At 41.8% G+C, this 18,908-nt stretch overlaps 1 protein-coding gene and 1 pseudogene across 1 annotated transcript; both read left to right on the forward strand.

The window, feature by feature from the left end:
• The first annotated feature begins 2,781 nt into the window (after window positions 1–2,781).
• Window positions 2,782–15,280, forward strand: LOC128831630 (carboxymethylenebutenolidase homolog). The gene is made up of 6 exons (XM_054018232.1): window positions 2,782–2,936; window positions 6,652–6,866; window positions 9,618–9,725; window positions 10,750–10,892; window positions 12,042–12,133; window positions 14,722–15,280. Exons 2-6 carry the CDS (start codon window positions 6,652–6,654, stop codon window positions 14,899–14,901), a joined length of 738 nt encoding a protein of 245 aa, XP_053874207.1. The 5' UTR covers window positions 2,782–2,936; the 3' UTR covers window positions 14,902–15,280.
• A 91-nt stretch (window positions 15,281–15,371) lies between these two features.
• On the forward strand, window positions 15,372–17,891 carry LOC128831631 (proteasome maturation protein-like; annotated as a pseudogene).
• Window positions 17,892–18,908: the final 1,017 nt, after the last annotated feature.

Genomic DNA, 18,908 nt, shown 5'->3' on the forward strand with positions numbered 1-18,908 from the left:
GACTACTGAAATGGTATTGTGCTATTTACGCTTCATATTTAGACAGACACTCCCTGCCCCAAAGGGTATGTCTACACTACAGCTGGCAGTGTGCCTCCCAGCCCAGGTAGATAGACATGCACTAGATCTATTCAAGCTAGAGCACTAAAAATAGCAGTGTGGCTGTTGTGGCACAGGTGGCAGCATGAGCTAGCCACCCGAACTTGGACCTAGGGGGTTGGGTAGGCTTGTACTTGGGTGACTAGTCTGATCTTCTGCCTGTGCCACAACATCCACTGATATTTTTAGCATGCTAGCTCAAGCAGAGCTGGGGTGTTTCTGTCTACCCAGGCTGGGAGGCATGCTCCCAGTTGCAGTGGAGATGCACCCAAAGAGTTTACAGTCCAAATAAACAAGACAGACAAAGGATAGGTGAAAGGGCTATAAGTATATGTGATAGGAACCCTGTGATTTCTCACTATTCTGGGTTGTCTCTCACAATGCCTTGCTGGTGGCAAGCAGCAAACTCCTCCAGGTGCTGTTACCACTCAGTACCAGTGTTCCCTCTAATTTTTCCCATCATGTGCGGAATTAATTTTGTTATATGCACCAATATGGAGGTGATGTGTGACACATCACTTCCATATTGATGCACATAACAAAATTCATGTGGTGGGGCTGGGGCGGAGGGGTTTGAAGTGTGGGAGGGGGCTCAGGGCTCGGGCTGAGGGTTGGAGTGCAGAGGTATGAGGGCTCCAGCTGGGGATGAGAGGTTTGGGGAGCAGGCTTCCCCGGGGCTATGGCAGGGAGCGAGGACTCCTCCCACCTCTCTCTCCCCACAGCAGCACCTGGGGCTGCAGGATAGGTGCCCCTCCCCTGGCTGCGGTAGGCCCAGGGCTGGGGTTGGGTCCAGGGGAGGGGTGCCCCTCCCCCAGCCGTGGCAGGTACCGTCCGGGCACATTCCCGCAGCTCCTCTGTGGCACGTAATAGGCTGCTGCATGGCTGCGCAGCTTATAGGGAACTTAGCTCAGTACACCTGCATGTGGAGCCCCACGCCCAGTTAAATTGCATGAATGCTCCCAGAGCCACTCATGAATCACACAGAGAAAGGCACCAGACAAATCCCCCCCTAGCTCCCAGCCTTGTACCTCAGGAATACACCATCTTGCACTGCTCAAGACCCTTTCTTGAGCAATGCAAGTTCATTAATTGGTTCACCACTTCATTATGGAAAGTGGATATACATCAGCCTTTGTAAACCAGAGCAGATTTACCAAGCATTTCGGGCAAGCTAACTAAATATTAAAATAAGTTTATTGATTACAAAAGATAAATTTTAAGTGATAGGCAAAAAAGTCAGAGTGGTTACCAAAATAAAATATAAGCATAGAGTCTAAACTCTCAACCCTATTAGATAGGGTAACCTCTAGATTACGCAGTTTTTCTCACCCCACCTGATACTGCCGTTTGGTTACAGTCTTTCATATAAAGCTTTTCTCTCTTAGCACGGGGATCAGTCTCTTCAGCTCCAGCATTCTTGTTGCCTTCAGCATAGGTGGGGGAGAAGAGAAAGGACGAAGTCTGTGCCCCCTGTGTTCTGTTTTATATGCTTAGTCCATGTGCTTGGAGAACATAAGTCAAGGAATGTCTGGTGGGCATTGCTGAGTCACCAGGCAAGGATAAGCAACTCCTCTGGTGTGGCCTTGTGCAAGTGAATTATTGAATTGTAACTCCCTAGCTGGACAATGGCTGTTGATGGTTGTTCGACACCCACTCAGGCATTGGTTACCCCCCGGTTATTATTTTTGGGGTGCTAGTATCTGGGCGCTTCCCAAACCCACAGCATATTTTAGTGGCAACCATACAACACAATTATCATAACTTCATATGCTTTAATGATATACACATTTAGATGGAACAGTGGGTTTCTGCAATTCATAACCTTTCCCATGATACCTCACTTGGCATGCTTTATATGCAATATCACAATTATATACAAATGATGAATATGGGGGTTACAGGGTGCTCCCCCAGGGTGTAGAGTGTCACAATATCTTTCTTTCAGGCCCTATTTTCTTTCATGCTAATTGGAAAGGCGGGGAGTGTGGGGGGACTTGAAAAGAAACCAAGTCAGAGATTGCATGAGGTAGGGGCCTTGGAAGCAAGGAGGAGTTTGAGTTTGATGTGCTACCACCGTTGAGAAAAGCCAGTGAAGTTGGTAAGAGAACCTACCTCCTCAGTTGCCCCTCCCCTGTTTGCTCAGAGGCATTCTCTACTTACTGCTGGTGTGTGCCAGGGGACCCTTCCCACTGTGAGGATTGTGACCCTCTCCCCAAGTCTTCAGATAATGTTCACTGCCTTTTCATACATGGGAAATGGTACAATCTACGTATAGTGTCATGGTACATCTGTATGTGGTACAGTGAGGATTGATGGGCACCACTCCCACACATTTTTATCCAGGAGGGAAATAGATATATCTCTATTAGTCTTATTTTGCCTTCAGTTACTCTAGTGTAAATCAGGAGTGTCTCTCCTCAATTCAACAATTATACCAAAGTAAATAAAAGAAAAATCAGGCCGTATATTTAGAGAAATGGTGTATGGATTGTACACTGTATTACAAAACATGTCAATCTTGTGACTAAGCCAAAAAATAAACCTAGAACCAGCACAGCCTTTGTTTAAAATGAAATGGTAAAATAACTGAATACACACCCGGTTAAGTCTTGCAGATAAAAATGTGATTCATTAACTAAGATCTGGCAATACACATTCCGGGTCAGGACAAATGTGAAACAACTTGTCAGGACTTGTTCAGTCTTCCTGAACAGCCTCGTTCCTTCTTCCTGAAGTTGGACAGCTTTAAATAAATTACCCTCAAAGAAAAGAATTGCTGTATTTTTAAACAGCAACAGAACTGAATCAACTGCTCAGCCAAGCACAAGACACCAAAGGTTAGTATTTAATCTACAATTTTAGGTGGAGGGAAAAGTTCCAAAGTACATATGATTTACTGTTTTAAAAACAAACTCAGAGGGCTGCAACACCATGATACAGGGAAATGAAATGGAGATTGAGATATTTCAGATGAAAAAAAAGTTTTGTGTAGGCTTTGCTCTAATTTCTTTTCACTTTGAGTTGCTTTATATATATCTAATACATTGTATGTGGGGTAAGTTGTTTTTCAGAAAACACTATGGAACATGGGCAACTTTTTCAGTGATTCAGGCCAAACAAACCAAAGAAATCCTGAATTGATTTCAGTCCTCACAATCTCATTCTGTAACCCTCCCCCCGCTCCAGATGTAGATAGATGTATGGATAGTAGGGGTGTGTGATTTAGTATGTTGGTCTCCTGTCACACTTAGGATATACTTTCCCTAGTCTAAAAGGTGTTTTTGACGTGTCACTAAGTCATTTGTTAAAACCCTGGTGTTGAGCTGTGGAAAAGGACTTCAGGGGCTGAGCTCTTTTTCCTGCCTAGCATGATGAGAGTGCTTGCCCAAATGATCACTTTAGCTGCTGTGGGATCCCCAGTCTCTTTGTTATTGGGGCAGGAGTAATAAAGGGTTGTTATCCTGGTTATATGAATCAAGGACAGTAGAACTATACTTGGCATTTTATGACTGAGGGACTCACCCTCAACTAAGCAACACTTGCTAGGCAGAGGACATGGGTTCCACAGCCCAGTGAGTTGAGGAGTAGTAGCGTTGTTGTGGTGTTTAATATGGGTGCCTGTCTGAGGGCCCTAAACACCACTTTGACCCTTCTTCTCTCCACTGTGTAATAACAGAGCTAATTTATATTCAAGTAAGAGTTTTGTTACATGCTGCGGAGCTGCAATCACTGATACCTAGGTTTACGCATTAAACCTACTCTGAGCTAGTGGTTCTGAAGTAAGAAGGTTATCCAAGTGCATTAGCCATGAGGCTCCCCTACTAAGAGATGAAATCACTGAGAGCTGTGTTGGTTGGTTGTGGGGGCTGAAGACATATTGGTGAGTGGCTAGAGGAGAGGTGTGGCTGGCTGGTAGAGAGGCATGGCTAGTGGGACTGCTAGCGGAGAGGCATGGCTGGCTGGTGGAGAGGCACAGCTAGCGGAAAGGACTGGAGCAGAACCCCACAGAGAGGCATGGCAATCGGCTGTTGAGGGCCCAAGTAGCAGAGAGTGTAAGGTGCCTCCATACCTCCCTCCCTTTCACCCATGCTGGGAGGTGAGCTCTGCAGATGAACTTCTGAACTCTGGGGCTGCACTGACCAAGGACAGCATCAGTGAGTTGCGTGACTTTTGGGTTGCTGGACTTAAGACCCTGAGGGGAAAAGGACACTGCCCAACTTACTTGAGGTGGATCTTTTGCTCACGGTTTGTGTTATGAATCCTGTTTCTGGTGTTTCTCCAACATAATGCCACATTGTTTCCCTCATTTATTAAAAGGCTTTTGCTACACTCAGACTCTGTGCTTGTTAGAGGGGAAGTATTGCCTCTTAGAGGCACCCAGGGGGTACGTAATTGTCCCAGGTCACTGGGCAGGGGCTCAAACCGGTTTTGCATTATGTTATTGAAAAGGAACCCCTAGATACTGAACCCGACCCTTGTTGCTGCCAACTCTGACAGGCAGAAGGGCAGTACTGGGTTTACAATGGCATCACTGGTGCCATGGCGCCAGGCCCAGGCTCCAAAGGGGCCCCAGCCTGGCCCGCTCTGCTTGGGCTGAAGTCCAAGGCCCCGCCAGCTCTTCTCCGCCCCCCGCCTCTGTCTCGCACCCAGTGGCAGCCAAGCTTCCCTCTCCCCCACCTCTTCTCTGCCTCCTCCCCCAGCGTGCCGCGTTCCCACTCCTCCCCCTCCCTCCCAGTGCTTCCCCCGCCACCGAACTGCTGTTTGCCAGCGCTCCGGGAGGGAGGGGGAGGAGTGCGGTCACAGCGTGCTCGGGGGAGGAGGCGGATAAGAGGCGGGGGCAGGTGGTGGAATTGGGGCAGGACGGAGCAAAGATGGGGTCCCCGCACTCTCTCTACCCATACCCCCCCTGCCGTGAGCAGAAGGGCATGTTTCTGATTGAGAGTTGAGTTAATCCAATGAATTTCTCCATTTGAAAAGCTGATGTGAATCAAACAACATACCACTGATACATCTTACTAAGTTTTGAAGTGGTCTATCAGAGTACAAGTCCTGTGCCTTCTCACCATCCAAAGACAGAACAAATGCTGTGTTTTTTGCTCTTGGAACTGTTCACTGCTTGTGGTTTGTGTTACTGGAATTTGAAGTCCATAGGTACAAAACCTCTTGGGTCATACCAATTTGTGTAAATCATCTGGTCATATGGGTATGCAGACATTTTTGTCCTCAGTTTTGCATTTGGACAGACAACTATTTAGACCATCCTATACCAGGGCCTGGTCAGCAACCTGCCTCCACAGGATGGTTTCCATGAGCATACTTAGTGTAGTCAACTTTACACATCTACTTTTATGTACCAGGCGGTATGTTCTTTGTCAGTGCTCTTATGCCTTTGCAACATGTCCATTTTAAAGTTCATACTGAATTTTATGTAAAATCTCTCCACATTGTTTAATAGTTTGTAAACTATTCAGTCCACACTGCAGTGATTTATATGGATCACTTGAAACATTCTGCAGCAATATAAAGTCATTTGATTCATTTGGTTGGTCCGACACTAGTAGACTGTAGCCATTAACTTAATGAAATAGTAAGACAAAACAGCTGTATAAACCTCTGTATCAGCTCTGTTCTCTTTACTCTGTTTGAGTCACTTGTATATGCTGACCTCTCTCTGTATAATAGCTAATTAGCAGTTAACCAGGCCTTGTGGTCACTTCATTCTTATAACATTTTTGTTCACCTTAAAGATTTTCACTTCACACGAGTTTTTTACCATACCGGCAGAATGTATCACTTTTATAATACGTAAAAAGTTTGTGAAATATTTGTTAGGTATGTTCTTATTGATCACATTCCATATATAAAATAAACACCTTTCTTCAAAGTACCTGTAACACCTGGGGTTGAAGTTGCTTTAGCAGTGTAACTTCTTTAAACTGAAAGGGCCCGTTACATAATGTTTTAGATAGCTTTAAGTCTTGCCATAAAAATGTCTTACGTTTAATCAAAACTATGAATGTATCTTTACTTGCTCATAAAAGATTATTCACTTCCAAAGCACTGTGTCACATATCAAAACTTTAAAACTACTAGACTAATCTATACTATGAGTTACTGAGTACATCACAGAAAAGAAGGAAAAAAACGTACTACATCACAACAGCAGTTTGTGATGATCTTATCTAGGGCGATATTATTCTTAATTTTGTTCATTGTTTTATTATTTGTATTAACAAGCACCTAGGAACCCTAGTCATGGACCAGGACTCCATTAACCTAGGTGCTGTGCAAACACAAATCAAAAAGCTGGTTCCCTGCCCCCAAGTACATATATGCTAAGTAACCAAATTAAAGCTCTCTGTGAAATACAGCAAAAACTCTGCTGTTTGACAAGTATTAGAAGTTCATGCCTAAAATCAATGATATGCCTAACGTTATTAATAGATTCCATATTTTACGGTGCCATTACCACATTGCATTCGGACATTTTCTGTGTGTGTACTTAAATATTAATAGTTTAATATCTTTAGTCCTTTCCATTTTGTATCCCAGATGGCCAATGAAGCGAGACCTTGCCCATGTGACATTGGAGACAGGTTTGAGTATGGGGACCTTGGGCATGAAGTGCAAGTTGAGCACATCAAGGCGTATGTTTGCAAACCATCTGCCAGCACGGAAAAAGCTGTGATTGTGATTCAAGATATATTTGGATGGCAACTTCCAAATACCAGATACATGGCTGATATGCTTGCAGCTAATGGATACATGTAAGCAATCTTAATGTTTTCTTCCTAAAGAGACATTGTCAAAGTTGCTAGGCCAAAAATGTTATCGACTTTTTTTTAAAACCACACACGTATGAAGAATTTCAAAGACTTTGCTAGCATGTGTTTTTTCTAAAGACATATGTCATAATTTTAAAACAGTGTAAGTAGCTGATCACTAGTGAGTAACCTTACAATTAGGGCTGTCGATTAATTGCAGTTATCTCACGCGATGAACTCAAAAAAATTAATGGCAATTAAATAAATTCACTGCGATTAATCGCAGTTTTAATCGCACTGTTAAACAGTAGAATACCAATTGAAATATATTACATTTGATGTTTTTCTACATTTTTAAATATATTGATTTCAATTACAACACTGTATACAAAATTGACAGTGCTCACTTTATATTATTTTTACTACAAATATTTGCACTGTAAAAATGGCAAACAAAAGAAATAGTATTTTTCAGTTTACCTTATACAAGTACTGTAGTGCAATCTCTTTATCAGTGGTGGGCAACCTGCGGCCTGTCAGGGTAATCCGCTGGCGGGCCGCCAGACAGTTAATTTACATTTGCACAGCCGCCCGGAGCTCCCAGTGGCTGCTGTTCGCCATTCCTGGCCAATGGGTGCTACGGGAAGTGGTGCAGGCTGCAGGGACGTGCCGGCCGCCGCTTCCTGCGGTTCCCATTGGCTGGGAAGGATGAACCGCAGCCACTGGGAGCTGCGGGCGGCCATGCAAATGTGAGCAAACTGTCTGGCAGCCCACCAGCAGACTACCCTGACAGGCTGCATGTGGCCCGTGGGCTGCAGGTTGCCCACCACCGCTCTTTATCATGTAAATGCAACTTACAAATTAGATTTTTTTTGTTACATAACTGCATTCAAAAACAAAACAATGTAAAACTTTAGAGCCTATAAGTCCACTTAGTCCTACTTCTTGTTCAGCCAATCGTTAAGACAAACAAGTTTGTTTACATTTACCAGAGATAATGCTGTCAGCTTCTTATTTACAATGTCACCTGAAAGTGAGAACAGGCATTTGCATGGCACTTTTGTAGCCATTATTGCAAGGTATTTACATGCCAGATATGCTAAACATTCATACGCTCCTTCATGCTTCGGCCACCGTTCCAGAGGACATACTTCCATGCTGATGACGCTCGTTACAAAAATAATGCATTAAATACATTTGTAACTAAACTCCTTTGGGGGAGAATTGTATGTCTTCTACTCTGTTTTACCCGCATTTGCCATATATTTCATGTTATAGCAGTCTCGGATGATGTCCCAGCACATGTTGTTCGTTTTAAGAATACTTTCATTGCAGATTTGACAAAACACAAAAAAGGTACCAATGCGAGATTTTTAAAGATAGCTACATCATTCGACCCAAGGTTTTAGAGTCTGAAGTGCCTTCCAAAATCTGAGAGGGATAAGATGTAGAGCATACTTTCAAAAGTCTTAAAAGAGCATCACTCTGATGTGGAAACTACAGAACCCGAACCACCAAAAAAGAAAATCAACCTTTCTGCTGATGGCATCTGACTCAGATGATGAAAATGAACATGCATCAGTCCACACTGCTTTGGACAGTTATCGAGCAGAACCCGTTATCAGCATGGATGCATGTCCTCTGGAACGGTGGTTGAAGCATGAAGAGATATATGACTCTGTAGTGCATCTGGCACATAAGTATCTTGTAATACCAGCTACAACAGTGCCATGTGAATGCCTGTTCTCACAAACTTGTTTGTCTGAGCGGTTGGCTGAACAAGAAGTAGGACTGAGTAAACTTGTAGGCTCTAAAGTTTTACATTGTTTTATTTTTGAATGCAGTTATTTTTGTACATAATTCTACACGTGTAAGTTCAACTTTCATGATAAAGAGATTGCACTATAGTACCTGTATTAGGTGAATTGAAAAATACTATTTCTTTTGTTTTTTACAGTGCAAATATTTATAATAAAAATAAATATAAAGTGAGCACTGTACACTTTGGATTCTGTGTTGTAATTGAAATAATATATTTGAAAATGTAGAAAATATCCAAAACTATTTAAATAAATGGGATTATATTATTAACAGTGCGATTAATCACGATTAATTTTTTAATCACCTGACAGCCCTACTTACAATAATTAGCCAGTGTGTAGATGCATAAAGAAGGAAAGAAGAAAAGCAAAAACAAACATCTGATTTTTCAAGTTTCTGAGATATTATTTAAAATATCTGTAGTGTCTTTTAAACAGCCTTGTACTTGTTGGTCCTAATTAGTATTACTTATAATGGCAAAAGTCCTAGTGAAGAAAAATAGAATTTTGCCTGAGTATGAAGTGCTGACGCAGGCCCTATAAGAGTACTGTATTCAGAAATATAATAAAAACATTGACTCATTCTCACAATATTAGGTTAACATTACTTCAAGCTCAAATTTATATTGTTGGGAATTGTAGAATATCTGCAAAACTGATAATCAGTTCTTAGGGTATTTTAATAACAGTTGATAGCTCATCAGAGTCCTTAATTAACAAAGTCTAATAGGTCAAAGTAAACTGCCATGCTCTGGAAGTTCTCTCAAATCATTTTATTAGATTTAGACAAGTAATGGGAACAGATTTGTATAATAATTGTGTGTGATCATCATGGAATAAATAGAATGAATGCACATTAAAATACACAGACTGTCCCATAATTATTCCTTATTGCTATTCTATGGACCTAAAATTGTTTTACTTTTTCATATAGAGCCATCTGCCCAGACTTCTTTGTGGGACAAAAACCTTGGGAACCTTCTGATGACTGGTCCACCTTTAATGACTGGCTGAAAACTCGAGATGCCAGCAAGGTAGACAGGTAAGATGTATATTTAGTAGACTGCATGTGTACATAGCTCTCATTGATAGGAGATTTGCCCTAGTAAGGACTCCAGGATCAAGTCCTAAAACATGATGGACCAGATGCAGCTTGGAGTAAGAAAGCACAAATCCCATGGAAATCTGTGGGTCAAATTAGTAGTTATGTAAATGGTGGAGTCAATGGCAAAGTAGTGACATTTAGCAGGTGTGCTAAACAACTATAATTTATACATGTCAGGAGTGGAGATAGAGCCATCGAAGGAAAGGAGGCGGGGAACCCTATCAAAAGGCGGCAAGATAAGTTAAAGTAGGAGAAGCCTGCTTTAACTTAGGTCACACTGCCCCCATGGTTCCTAGGGTCACCAAAGACTACCAAGCTGGTGTAACTTACATTTGTATTGCACACCCATGAAGTCCCAGATCAGCGTAAGTTACACTACTCTGCCACTCTACTAGTCACTTAAACTTGTTTTTTTACCATTTACACCTATTACTTCACTGCTGAATTTCATTCAGCATTTTCAAAATGTATTGACTTCATGCAATGTTTACTTCCCTTGAAACAGTTCAAGCTATCATTTTTAATAATGTGATCATAAATGATGTTCTCTTGAATGGGTTGCACTTAAATTTTATTAATGTTAATTGACAAGATAAGAAATCTGGTCCTTTGTCCAACTGTATTTGTATATATAGAATCAATTAAAATTCTAACCACTAATACATGTAAAGTAAAAGATTGTTCTGATTGCACCTCATTACACATTCAGTATGTTATTCGTGCATTATGCTGTTTTATTCTCTAGGATGAACTAATTCCATTCAATATTCATGTATTTCATATAGTTGCCAACTCATGTTTCAAAACTGCAGTTTAAATTCTGGAGTTGTTGTGTTCCAAGAACATACTAAAAACCTAAACAAAATTAGAATGACTCTTTTATAAACCAATTGTATTTTCTTTCCAGTTTTCCAGGGAGTGCTATCAGATTCCTTAATTCACCTTTCTTTACATGTGTTAGGGAAGCTGATGTTGTCTTGAGGTATCTAAAGGAGCAATGCAATGCAAAGAAGATCGGTGTCATTGGATTTTGCTGGGGTGGAACGGCTGTACATCACTTGATGCTGAAAAATCCTGAATTAAAAACTGGGGTGGCCATATATGGTAAGTTTAAAATGCATGTAAACTTGAGCTGACTCACATACATAAATATAGCATGTAGTTTAACTATTACTGTATATGATCCATAGCAATTTAATTTATGTGCTATGGATTATGGGGAAAGTTGGGACAACTTCCTGGGGGCCTTAAAAGGTCATTTTGCTGCTTTGATTTGTTGGTCAGCCAAGTTAATTAATTATTTCCATATGATTATTTTTGTTGCTCTGTGGTCATCACTTGTGAATGTACGTCTAATTAATTGTCAGAGCATGTAGAGCTTTTTCTGTGGATTTTTTATTGTTCTTTAAATGTAAATAAATAGTAAAATACAAATACAATATAGATTGCCTAGTGATTTGCATTAATATTTCTGAATATATTTAAATTGAAATCATACATGTATATATAATTATGAATGCTTATATGCATCTTTGTAGCCCTAGATCTATGAAGCTTTCATAACAGAAAAAAACGTGAAATCAACTTTGTATAGTCTGCTACAGCATGCTGATTCTTATACCATTTCTAACTGATGATAAAGGCACATCACATTCAGCACAACTGTGTCTCAACCATTTGGTCTGTGTCAACACTAGATCTGCAGGCTTTTTCAGTGAGGCAAAATGCCAGGCACGCACTCAAGGCTTAATGTAATACATACAGTTTTCACAAAAGATTGATCCAAGCCATGAAGTATGGATTTTGAACAGGACCTGAATCAGATGTTCCCACAGATCTTTGGGTTCAGGGTTGCAGTGTATGTCTACCCTGGCAAAAGTCAGGTCAGTAATTCCCCACCACTACAGCTCCAGCAGGGGTATCAGTGATGGAAGTTGTAGGTTAGCCATCCAACCCAAGGTTAGACAACACGGTGGTAAAACTGCTTGTCTACAACACAGACTTGTCCATTGTTGTTACTAGTGGAACTGCACTGATGGGGAAATACGTGTATGTTTTTTTTGCCAGTGCAGGTCCAGATAGACCAGTTATAGAGCTGGGCCAAGACACTGGATGTGGAGCCTCACTTCCCCAGCGTTGGAAGAGAGGAAGTTCAGATCCCGTGTCTCCATCTGTAACTTTCATGTTTTGATTTAGTGTTAACCATTTTAAATTGCTCACTATAAACATTTTAAATGTATTTAATTTTTCTAGGAGTAATTAAGTACTTTGAGGATAGATACAGTTTGCTCCACCCCACATTCTTCATTTTTGGTGAAAATGATGATTACATCCCTCTTGAACAAGTAAGTTCACCTTCAAACACATTTATATCCTCATTGCTTTTTAAACATTTATTTCATAAGATAACATTTTGTTCGGAGAAATTAGAAAATTAATTAGTATCTTTCTTGCCTCTTAAAAAGGGTATAGAAATGCTTGTTATTGTTCTCACAAATTATTTAAAGGCATACTGTCAATGTTTCCCATCTCTAAATATAGATTTTATAAAATAAGGGGGTCATGGTAGGAGAGAGGTGAGTAGCCGTAGACGGAGTCTAAAGGAAGGCATTCAGCAGGCTCAGAAGATGAAACCCTCCTTAATCAAAATGCCAGAGCAAACAGTCAACATTAGGGCAACACTCTGAATTGGTGCAACTGGGGTCAACAGTTGCAGAGGGACAGCTCATTCCTAGGCTTTCCCTCTTCTTCCTGCTGACCATTCCTAGGCTCTCCATCCCACGAAGGCCAAGAGAGCCACTCCTCTTCACTAGGCTTTCAAACAGTTTCTGAACTCCAATCAGAGAGCAAAAAGCCCTGCAACCAGCTGGGGTCAGATCCTCCTCTGGTGTAAGTCAGAATAGCTCTGATGAGGCTGTACTGATTTATATCACTTGAGGATCTGGTCTCCAGGTTCTCTGTTTACCTCAGGGAAATCCATCCTCCAGCAGGGCAGCTAGCTCTCTGTACCCTTCTTCGTTTTTATTCCCTATTCCCCTCCAAGTCATTCCCTCCTGCTGGAGCTCCCTCCCTTCAGGGGAGATATTTCTGGCAATTTTGCAGTTTTCCCTGGAAGGGAAAACTAACTACTGTAGTCTCATTGACAAAGCTGAGAGATGTGTGGAAAGAAAACAGAGGGGCTGATTATGAACCCTGTAGCCAGGCAGAGTGGCCTCCCTCCGAGCCTGAGCTCCAGGGACCACTACACTCCCCTTGGCAGGCAAAGCTAGGCCAACCCCACCCCCTTGTACCTGAAGCAGAGGGGAGTGGCAGGAAGTATAGAAGGAGGGCCCTGCAGCTCAGTTCGTCTGGAGCCATGGAAGGAGGCAGATGTTTCCAACCAGCTGCAGAACTCCGGAGCTGAATCAACACTGTGCTGCACCCTACCCAGGGCCGGCTCTAACTTTTTTGCTGCCCCAAGCAGCAAAAAAAAGCACCGCCCTGCCGAGCCCCCCCTGCCAAGTGCCGCTGGAACACCCCCCCCAGCGCCGTGCCCTGCACCGCCTCCCCCGCCATGCGCCACGCCGCCGGAGCCCGCCCCCCCCCGCCGCGCACCGTGCCGCCGGAGCACCTCCCCCCCGCGGAATGCCACGCCGCGCTGCCCCCCACCACCCCAAGATTGGCTGCCCCTTACCAGGTGCCTCCCCGAGCATGTGCTTGGTTGCCTGGAGCCAGCCTTGACCCTACCCCCAGAGGAGACCAACCCCTGATAGGAGTTTCCAGGACTGCTGTCAGCCCTGTATCCCGAGATGATGGAATACCCTTGAACTACAGAGCCCTGCACCTGGACTGGGGTAGGAAGTATCCCAGAGAAACTAGACTTTAGTCCGTTTTTGTTGCTGGAGCATGAGTAAGCATGTTTCAGTTGGATCCCATTGACTCAGTGGCAGAACCCTCCACCACTGTTAGATTTCTGGGCTGGGTCCCAGTAGAGTGGGTCCCAGGTCCTCCTACCCACGGCTGCCAGCCCCACCCTGTTCATCATCTGAAGGCGTTGTTAGTAACTAGACTAGGACGGCCAGACAAGAAGTGTGAAAAATCAGGACGGGGTGAGGGGGTAATAGGAGCCTATATAAGAAAAAGACCCAAAAATCGGGACTGTCCTTATAACATCAGGCCATCTGGTCACCCTAAACTAGACAGATCTGGATTCCATGTAGGCTAACGTTCAAGGCTTAAGCTTGGCTCTGGTTCAACAACACTAAAATACTGCAAGCTTTTCTTGTAACATTTCAGATCCATCAGAACCAGAACACTTATATAGGCACAGTGCTCAGTATTTTCCAGATCAAAATATAGATTTGGGGTTTTTTAAAGTGTATAGAATCATAGTAGGAAGGAACTGAGTAGCCTCTGCAGGAGCCAAAAGGAAGGCATGTTGCAGGCTTGCATCCACTTTTGTTTTTTTCCATTAAAAATCATAGGAGCAGGTTAGAATCACAAGCTTTGAAGCTGTGCAACTTCCATCCGCCCAAACACAAATTCAAAGCAATTCTAGTTTTGTCCCATTTCTCGGTCCAGTCTCCACTACTTACTACTTTCTGTAGTGCTTGCTACCAACTGGACTACTCATGGTAGTAAGCCCCACATCAGGAAACAAGTGTTTTTATCTTTGCAGAGACCTTTAAAGATGCTATTCCACTTACCTATACATTTTGTGTAATTTTGTACAGTCATAGTTCAATGATGGTTTCTCCTCTTACTAGAAGAAAAAAGCCCATAAAAATACAATTGGGGTAACAAATCTAGACTGGCCCAAGTGTGATATTACTAAAGAAGGCACTGAGATGAGGACACATCACATCTTTCAGGAAACTAAATAATGGGCAAGCTGAAAAGTGGTAAAAATAACAGGTTAAATCAATGTCACTAATGGAAGGATGTTCTGTTATAGGTCACCCTACTGGAGCAGAAACTAAAACAACACTGTAAAGTTGATTACAAAGTTAAAATTTACCCTGAACAAACTCATGGTTTTGTACATCGCAAGAGAGAAGATATGAACCCTCAAGATAAACCTTACATTGAAGAAGCAAGAAAGGACATGCTCAACTGGCTAAATAAATACCTTTAACAAAAAGTATACTGCTAGACTGTAAAACAGAATCCAGTAATTTGTTAGGCAGACTTTAGAGCACATTGTAATTTTATTTTTGGAAAAAATAAAAATATTTAAAATTTAATTAGAAGATTAAAAAAGATAAATAGTTGTTTATTTACTTTTCAGCAGTAACACTTTCTAACAATTTTTATTTGTATTTTTGAACGTCCTTTAATAAGTGGATGCCAAAATATTTTCAAGTGTATAACACCTTAAATTTAGAAAAAAGTTTTGAAATCTGACCTACATATCTTAAGATTGTTACAATGTGCTTTGAGATATACCCCTATCTAAGGGGTTAATATATCCCTTGATATTTATGAGCAATTGTAATAAAAGCTAATGACAGTTATGTGGCTGCACTAAGAAAATATTTCCCCTACAGCCATCCTGCAGTACCTTGGGCTGTGGTGTCATCAGCTCTACGATAGACAGGGTTATGCTTGGACATTATTTAGATGGGAGGCTTCCGAGGAAAGTGGCATCAGTGACTCAGCAGTTAGTACCACTCCTGGTGAAGCAAACGTTTACTAATTCTCCAATGCCAGCATGGTGTTAGGGCCACTGTGCTGCTGAGGCTATTGTCTTTCTGATAGATGTTTAATCAACAAAAACATTGTGTCAATGTAATATTAATATTGTACACTGAACCTGTAGTATAGTATAAAGACACATACAATAAATGTTAAGCAGTGACGGTTTGTGTGTGAGGGGGACAAAATGAATCCCAGAGGAGTTGGATCTCAGCTTAAGGATAGCATCCCAATTGCTGAATTTTCAGCTAGTGGAGCATTTGGAGGTCATGAACTTTTGCCCAGACATCCTTTGGAACTGTCAGAAAAAAATTTTCAGCTAAGCCAAGATAAAATGAATTTATCGATTGAGAAATATTCAAGGACTCCATGCACCTCTAAAGCTGCAAATGGAATTCAAAGCAGCTCCAATGTCTTCCGTTTCTGCATAGCTCAAATATAGCGCTGGATACACTGAGAGGAAATGATGGTTTTGAGGATATTCTTAATGACCCATCGCAGAATGAAGTTATGGGAGAACCCCATCTGATGGTGGAATACAAGCTTGGTTTATTGTAACACAAATGTAGTCCGAACCTACTGTTCATGAAAACATTTATTGTATGTGTCTTTATACTATACTACAGGTTCAGTGTACAATAGTAATATTACATTGACACAATGTTTTTGTTAACTTACCCACAGGAGAGCTCTTGCCTTACTTGATGAATAGGCACATTAAATGTTTAAAGTCTATTATGATTTATTCTCTGCTTACTGTCAATATAAATGTCCTACAACTGGGTATTTTAAAAATGTTTAATCAAGTCGCTTGTCCCATGAACTTGTTGCAAGATCTAGGGAAACGATGAGAAAAGGTGTTGATGTGATGGTGTCCCCAAGGTGCAACCTGGAACTGGGGTACTGCTGAGCCCTCTGTCCCACCAATCTGGGCTCCCTCTCACCCTGTGATGCTGTGACAAGCTGTAAACCTCTGGCAGGTACTGCACTTACACAGATATCTACAGGCAGGGACACACCCAACTGAGTTACATGAATGCTTCTCCCAGCCACTCATAAACTAACAAACAAGAGAGAGGCTCCAGACAGTCCCCCACAGTTCTCCAGCCTAGGACCCCAGAGCTGTACCATCTTGCCCTACTCAGAAGCCTGACCACTGTAAATTTATTACCCAGACTGCACTCCCCTCCCCCAATCACCCCTCAATGTGGAGAGGACATACATAAGCCTTTGTAACTGAGCTGAGATTTCCCAAGCGCTTCAAAACAAAACACCACCATACACACAGGTTCAGGTAAAGTATAAAACAGATTAACTACAGAAAGCTAGATTTTAAGTGGTAGGCATGGAAGATCAGAGATTGTTCATTTATCTTTTATTTTCTTTGGTAACTATCTAAATCTTAAGTCTTATTTCATTTGACAATATTTAGATCAGCATTTTTCTCATCCAACTGGATGTTACAGTTCTTAATACACAGGATTCCCCTTAAGCCTGGGCCAGTCTCCTCAGATGATCTTTGTCTTCTTGGCATTCCAGTTGTTTCCAGCATAGGTGCGGGGAGGAGAAAGGCAAAAACATGCTGCAATGTGTCCTAGTGAGCTTTGAGTCACAGTGATTGAGTAAACACCCACTGTGTGGACTTGGGCAACTGTCATTGAATTGTAAATCCCTTGATTACAACTCTCCTGCTGATTAATGTTTGCAGAGCACCCTCCTGGGTGGGGTCCTTTGTATGTCACTAGTAAACATACAGCATATTTCAGTAACAACCATACAGCAAAATCTCATAACTTTACACACACTAATGATATAGTTATTTGGACAGAACAATGGTTTTCAACTGATCATGACCTTTCATATGAAACCTTATATGGCATGCTTTGTTTGAAATATTACAATCACATATGAATGATGAATATGGGTATTACAGAGTGCGATTTTGAGGTACAGGTATGTCACAGTTGATTTAACCATGTATTTACCTTAGTTTGCTAACATGTCTGAAAACTACCTTATCTTATAGTGCCTTATCCACACTAAAATTTTGCCATGTGTTAGTTACCAATGAAGACCAGGCCTAAGTGTTATGTCCAATTCCAACCTGGAGCATTCTATTTTGCCTACACAAATTCCCCCTATAATTTCAGTAGGAGAAGCTATATTTTACTTACTTTGTTTATTTTTTTTTTTTTAAAATGAGAGTATCCTGTTGTATTGTTTTACTAGCGGTGTTAAATGGCTGTCACATTCCTTCTTAGTGGTAGGGATGGAACATTTCCTATATGCAGTTTAGATAGAAGTCAAAAGTCAAGAAGGCAGGAAACCCGTGGAAAAAATAGCATATGATCATAATGTTGTATCATAGTTCATATGCACAAAAGGAGGCCAATTAATGTTTCACATGCAAATTAAACTGCCATTTCCTAATTGTTGAGTGCTTGACTTTGTAAGTTTAACTTTCTTTTTGTGTAGTTTTTTTTGTTATTTTATTATTTGTTATTTTATTTGTTATATTCTGTTAAAGCAACATTATTGAATGCCTGTAGTCTCACACATAGCATCTTTCTGCCTCCCTGGTACCCAAATTATGTCTGCTAGCATCACATATACATGATGGGGTAGGTTTGCGTTGTCAATTTTAATTCAGATAATCTTTTTGTAGACCAAGTTCCTGATACCCATTCTGTCTAGGTACTCATTAAGGCCCACATCAATCATAGAGCTTCACATACATTAATAAACACCCCTGTTAAGAAAAACTATGGCACAGCTAGAAACTGAACCCCAGCTCTCATGCATCTTACTATAGTGCCATAACCATTGTGACAAAGTTCCTCCTCTATCTTGGTGGGTCCTGTGCTTATTGGCAGATTTTCTTACCTCAGAGATTCACCATGTGAGTTGAGGAACAGCCCAGAGACCTTCCCCTCTGGAAGAACCCACAGTCCAAGTCAATTGGGAGGTTTGGGGGGAACCCAGGCCCACCCTCTACTCCGGGTTCCAGCCCAGGGCCCTGTGGACTGCAGCTGTCTATAGTGCCTCCTGTAACAGCTGCATAACAGCTACAACTCCTTGGACTACTTCCCCATGGCCTCCTCCAAAAACCTTCCTTACTCTCACCACAGGACCTTCCTCCTGGTGTCTGATAACACTTATGCTCCTCAGTCCTCCAGCAGCACACTCTCAGCTCCTTGCACCTCCTAGTTCCTCACACTCCCACCACAAACTGAACTGAGCTCCTTTTTTTAAAAACCAAGTGTCCTGATTAGCCTGCCTTAATTGATTCTAGCAGCTTCTACTTAATTGGCTCCAGGTGTCCTAATTAGCCTGCCTACCTTAACCGGTTCTAGCAGGTTCCTAATTACTCTAGTGCAGCTCCTGCTCTGGTAACTCAGGGAACAGACAACTGTTAAGCCAGTGACCAGTGTGTTTGCCTTTGAACAG

Source organism: Malaclemys terrapin, chromosome 2 (assembly GCF_027887155.1).
Source record: "Malaclemys terrapin pileata isolate rMalTer1 chromosome 2, rMalTer1.hap1, whole genome shotgun sequence".
Lineage (NCBI taxonomy): Eukaryota > Metazoa > Chordata > Testudines > Emydidae > Malaclemys > Malaclemys terrapin.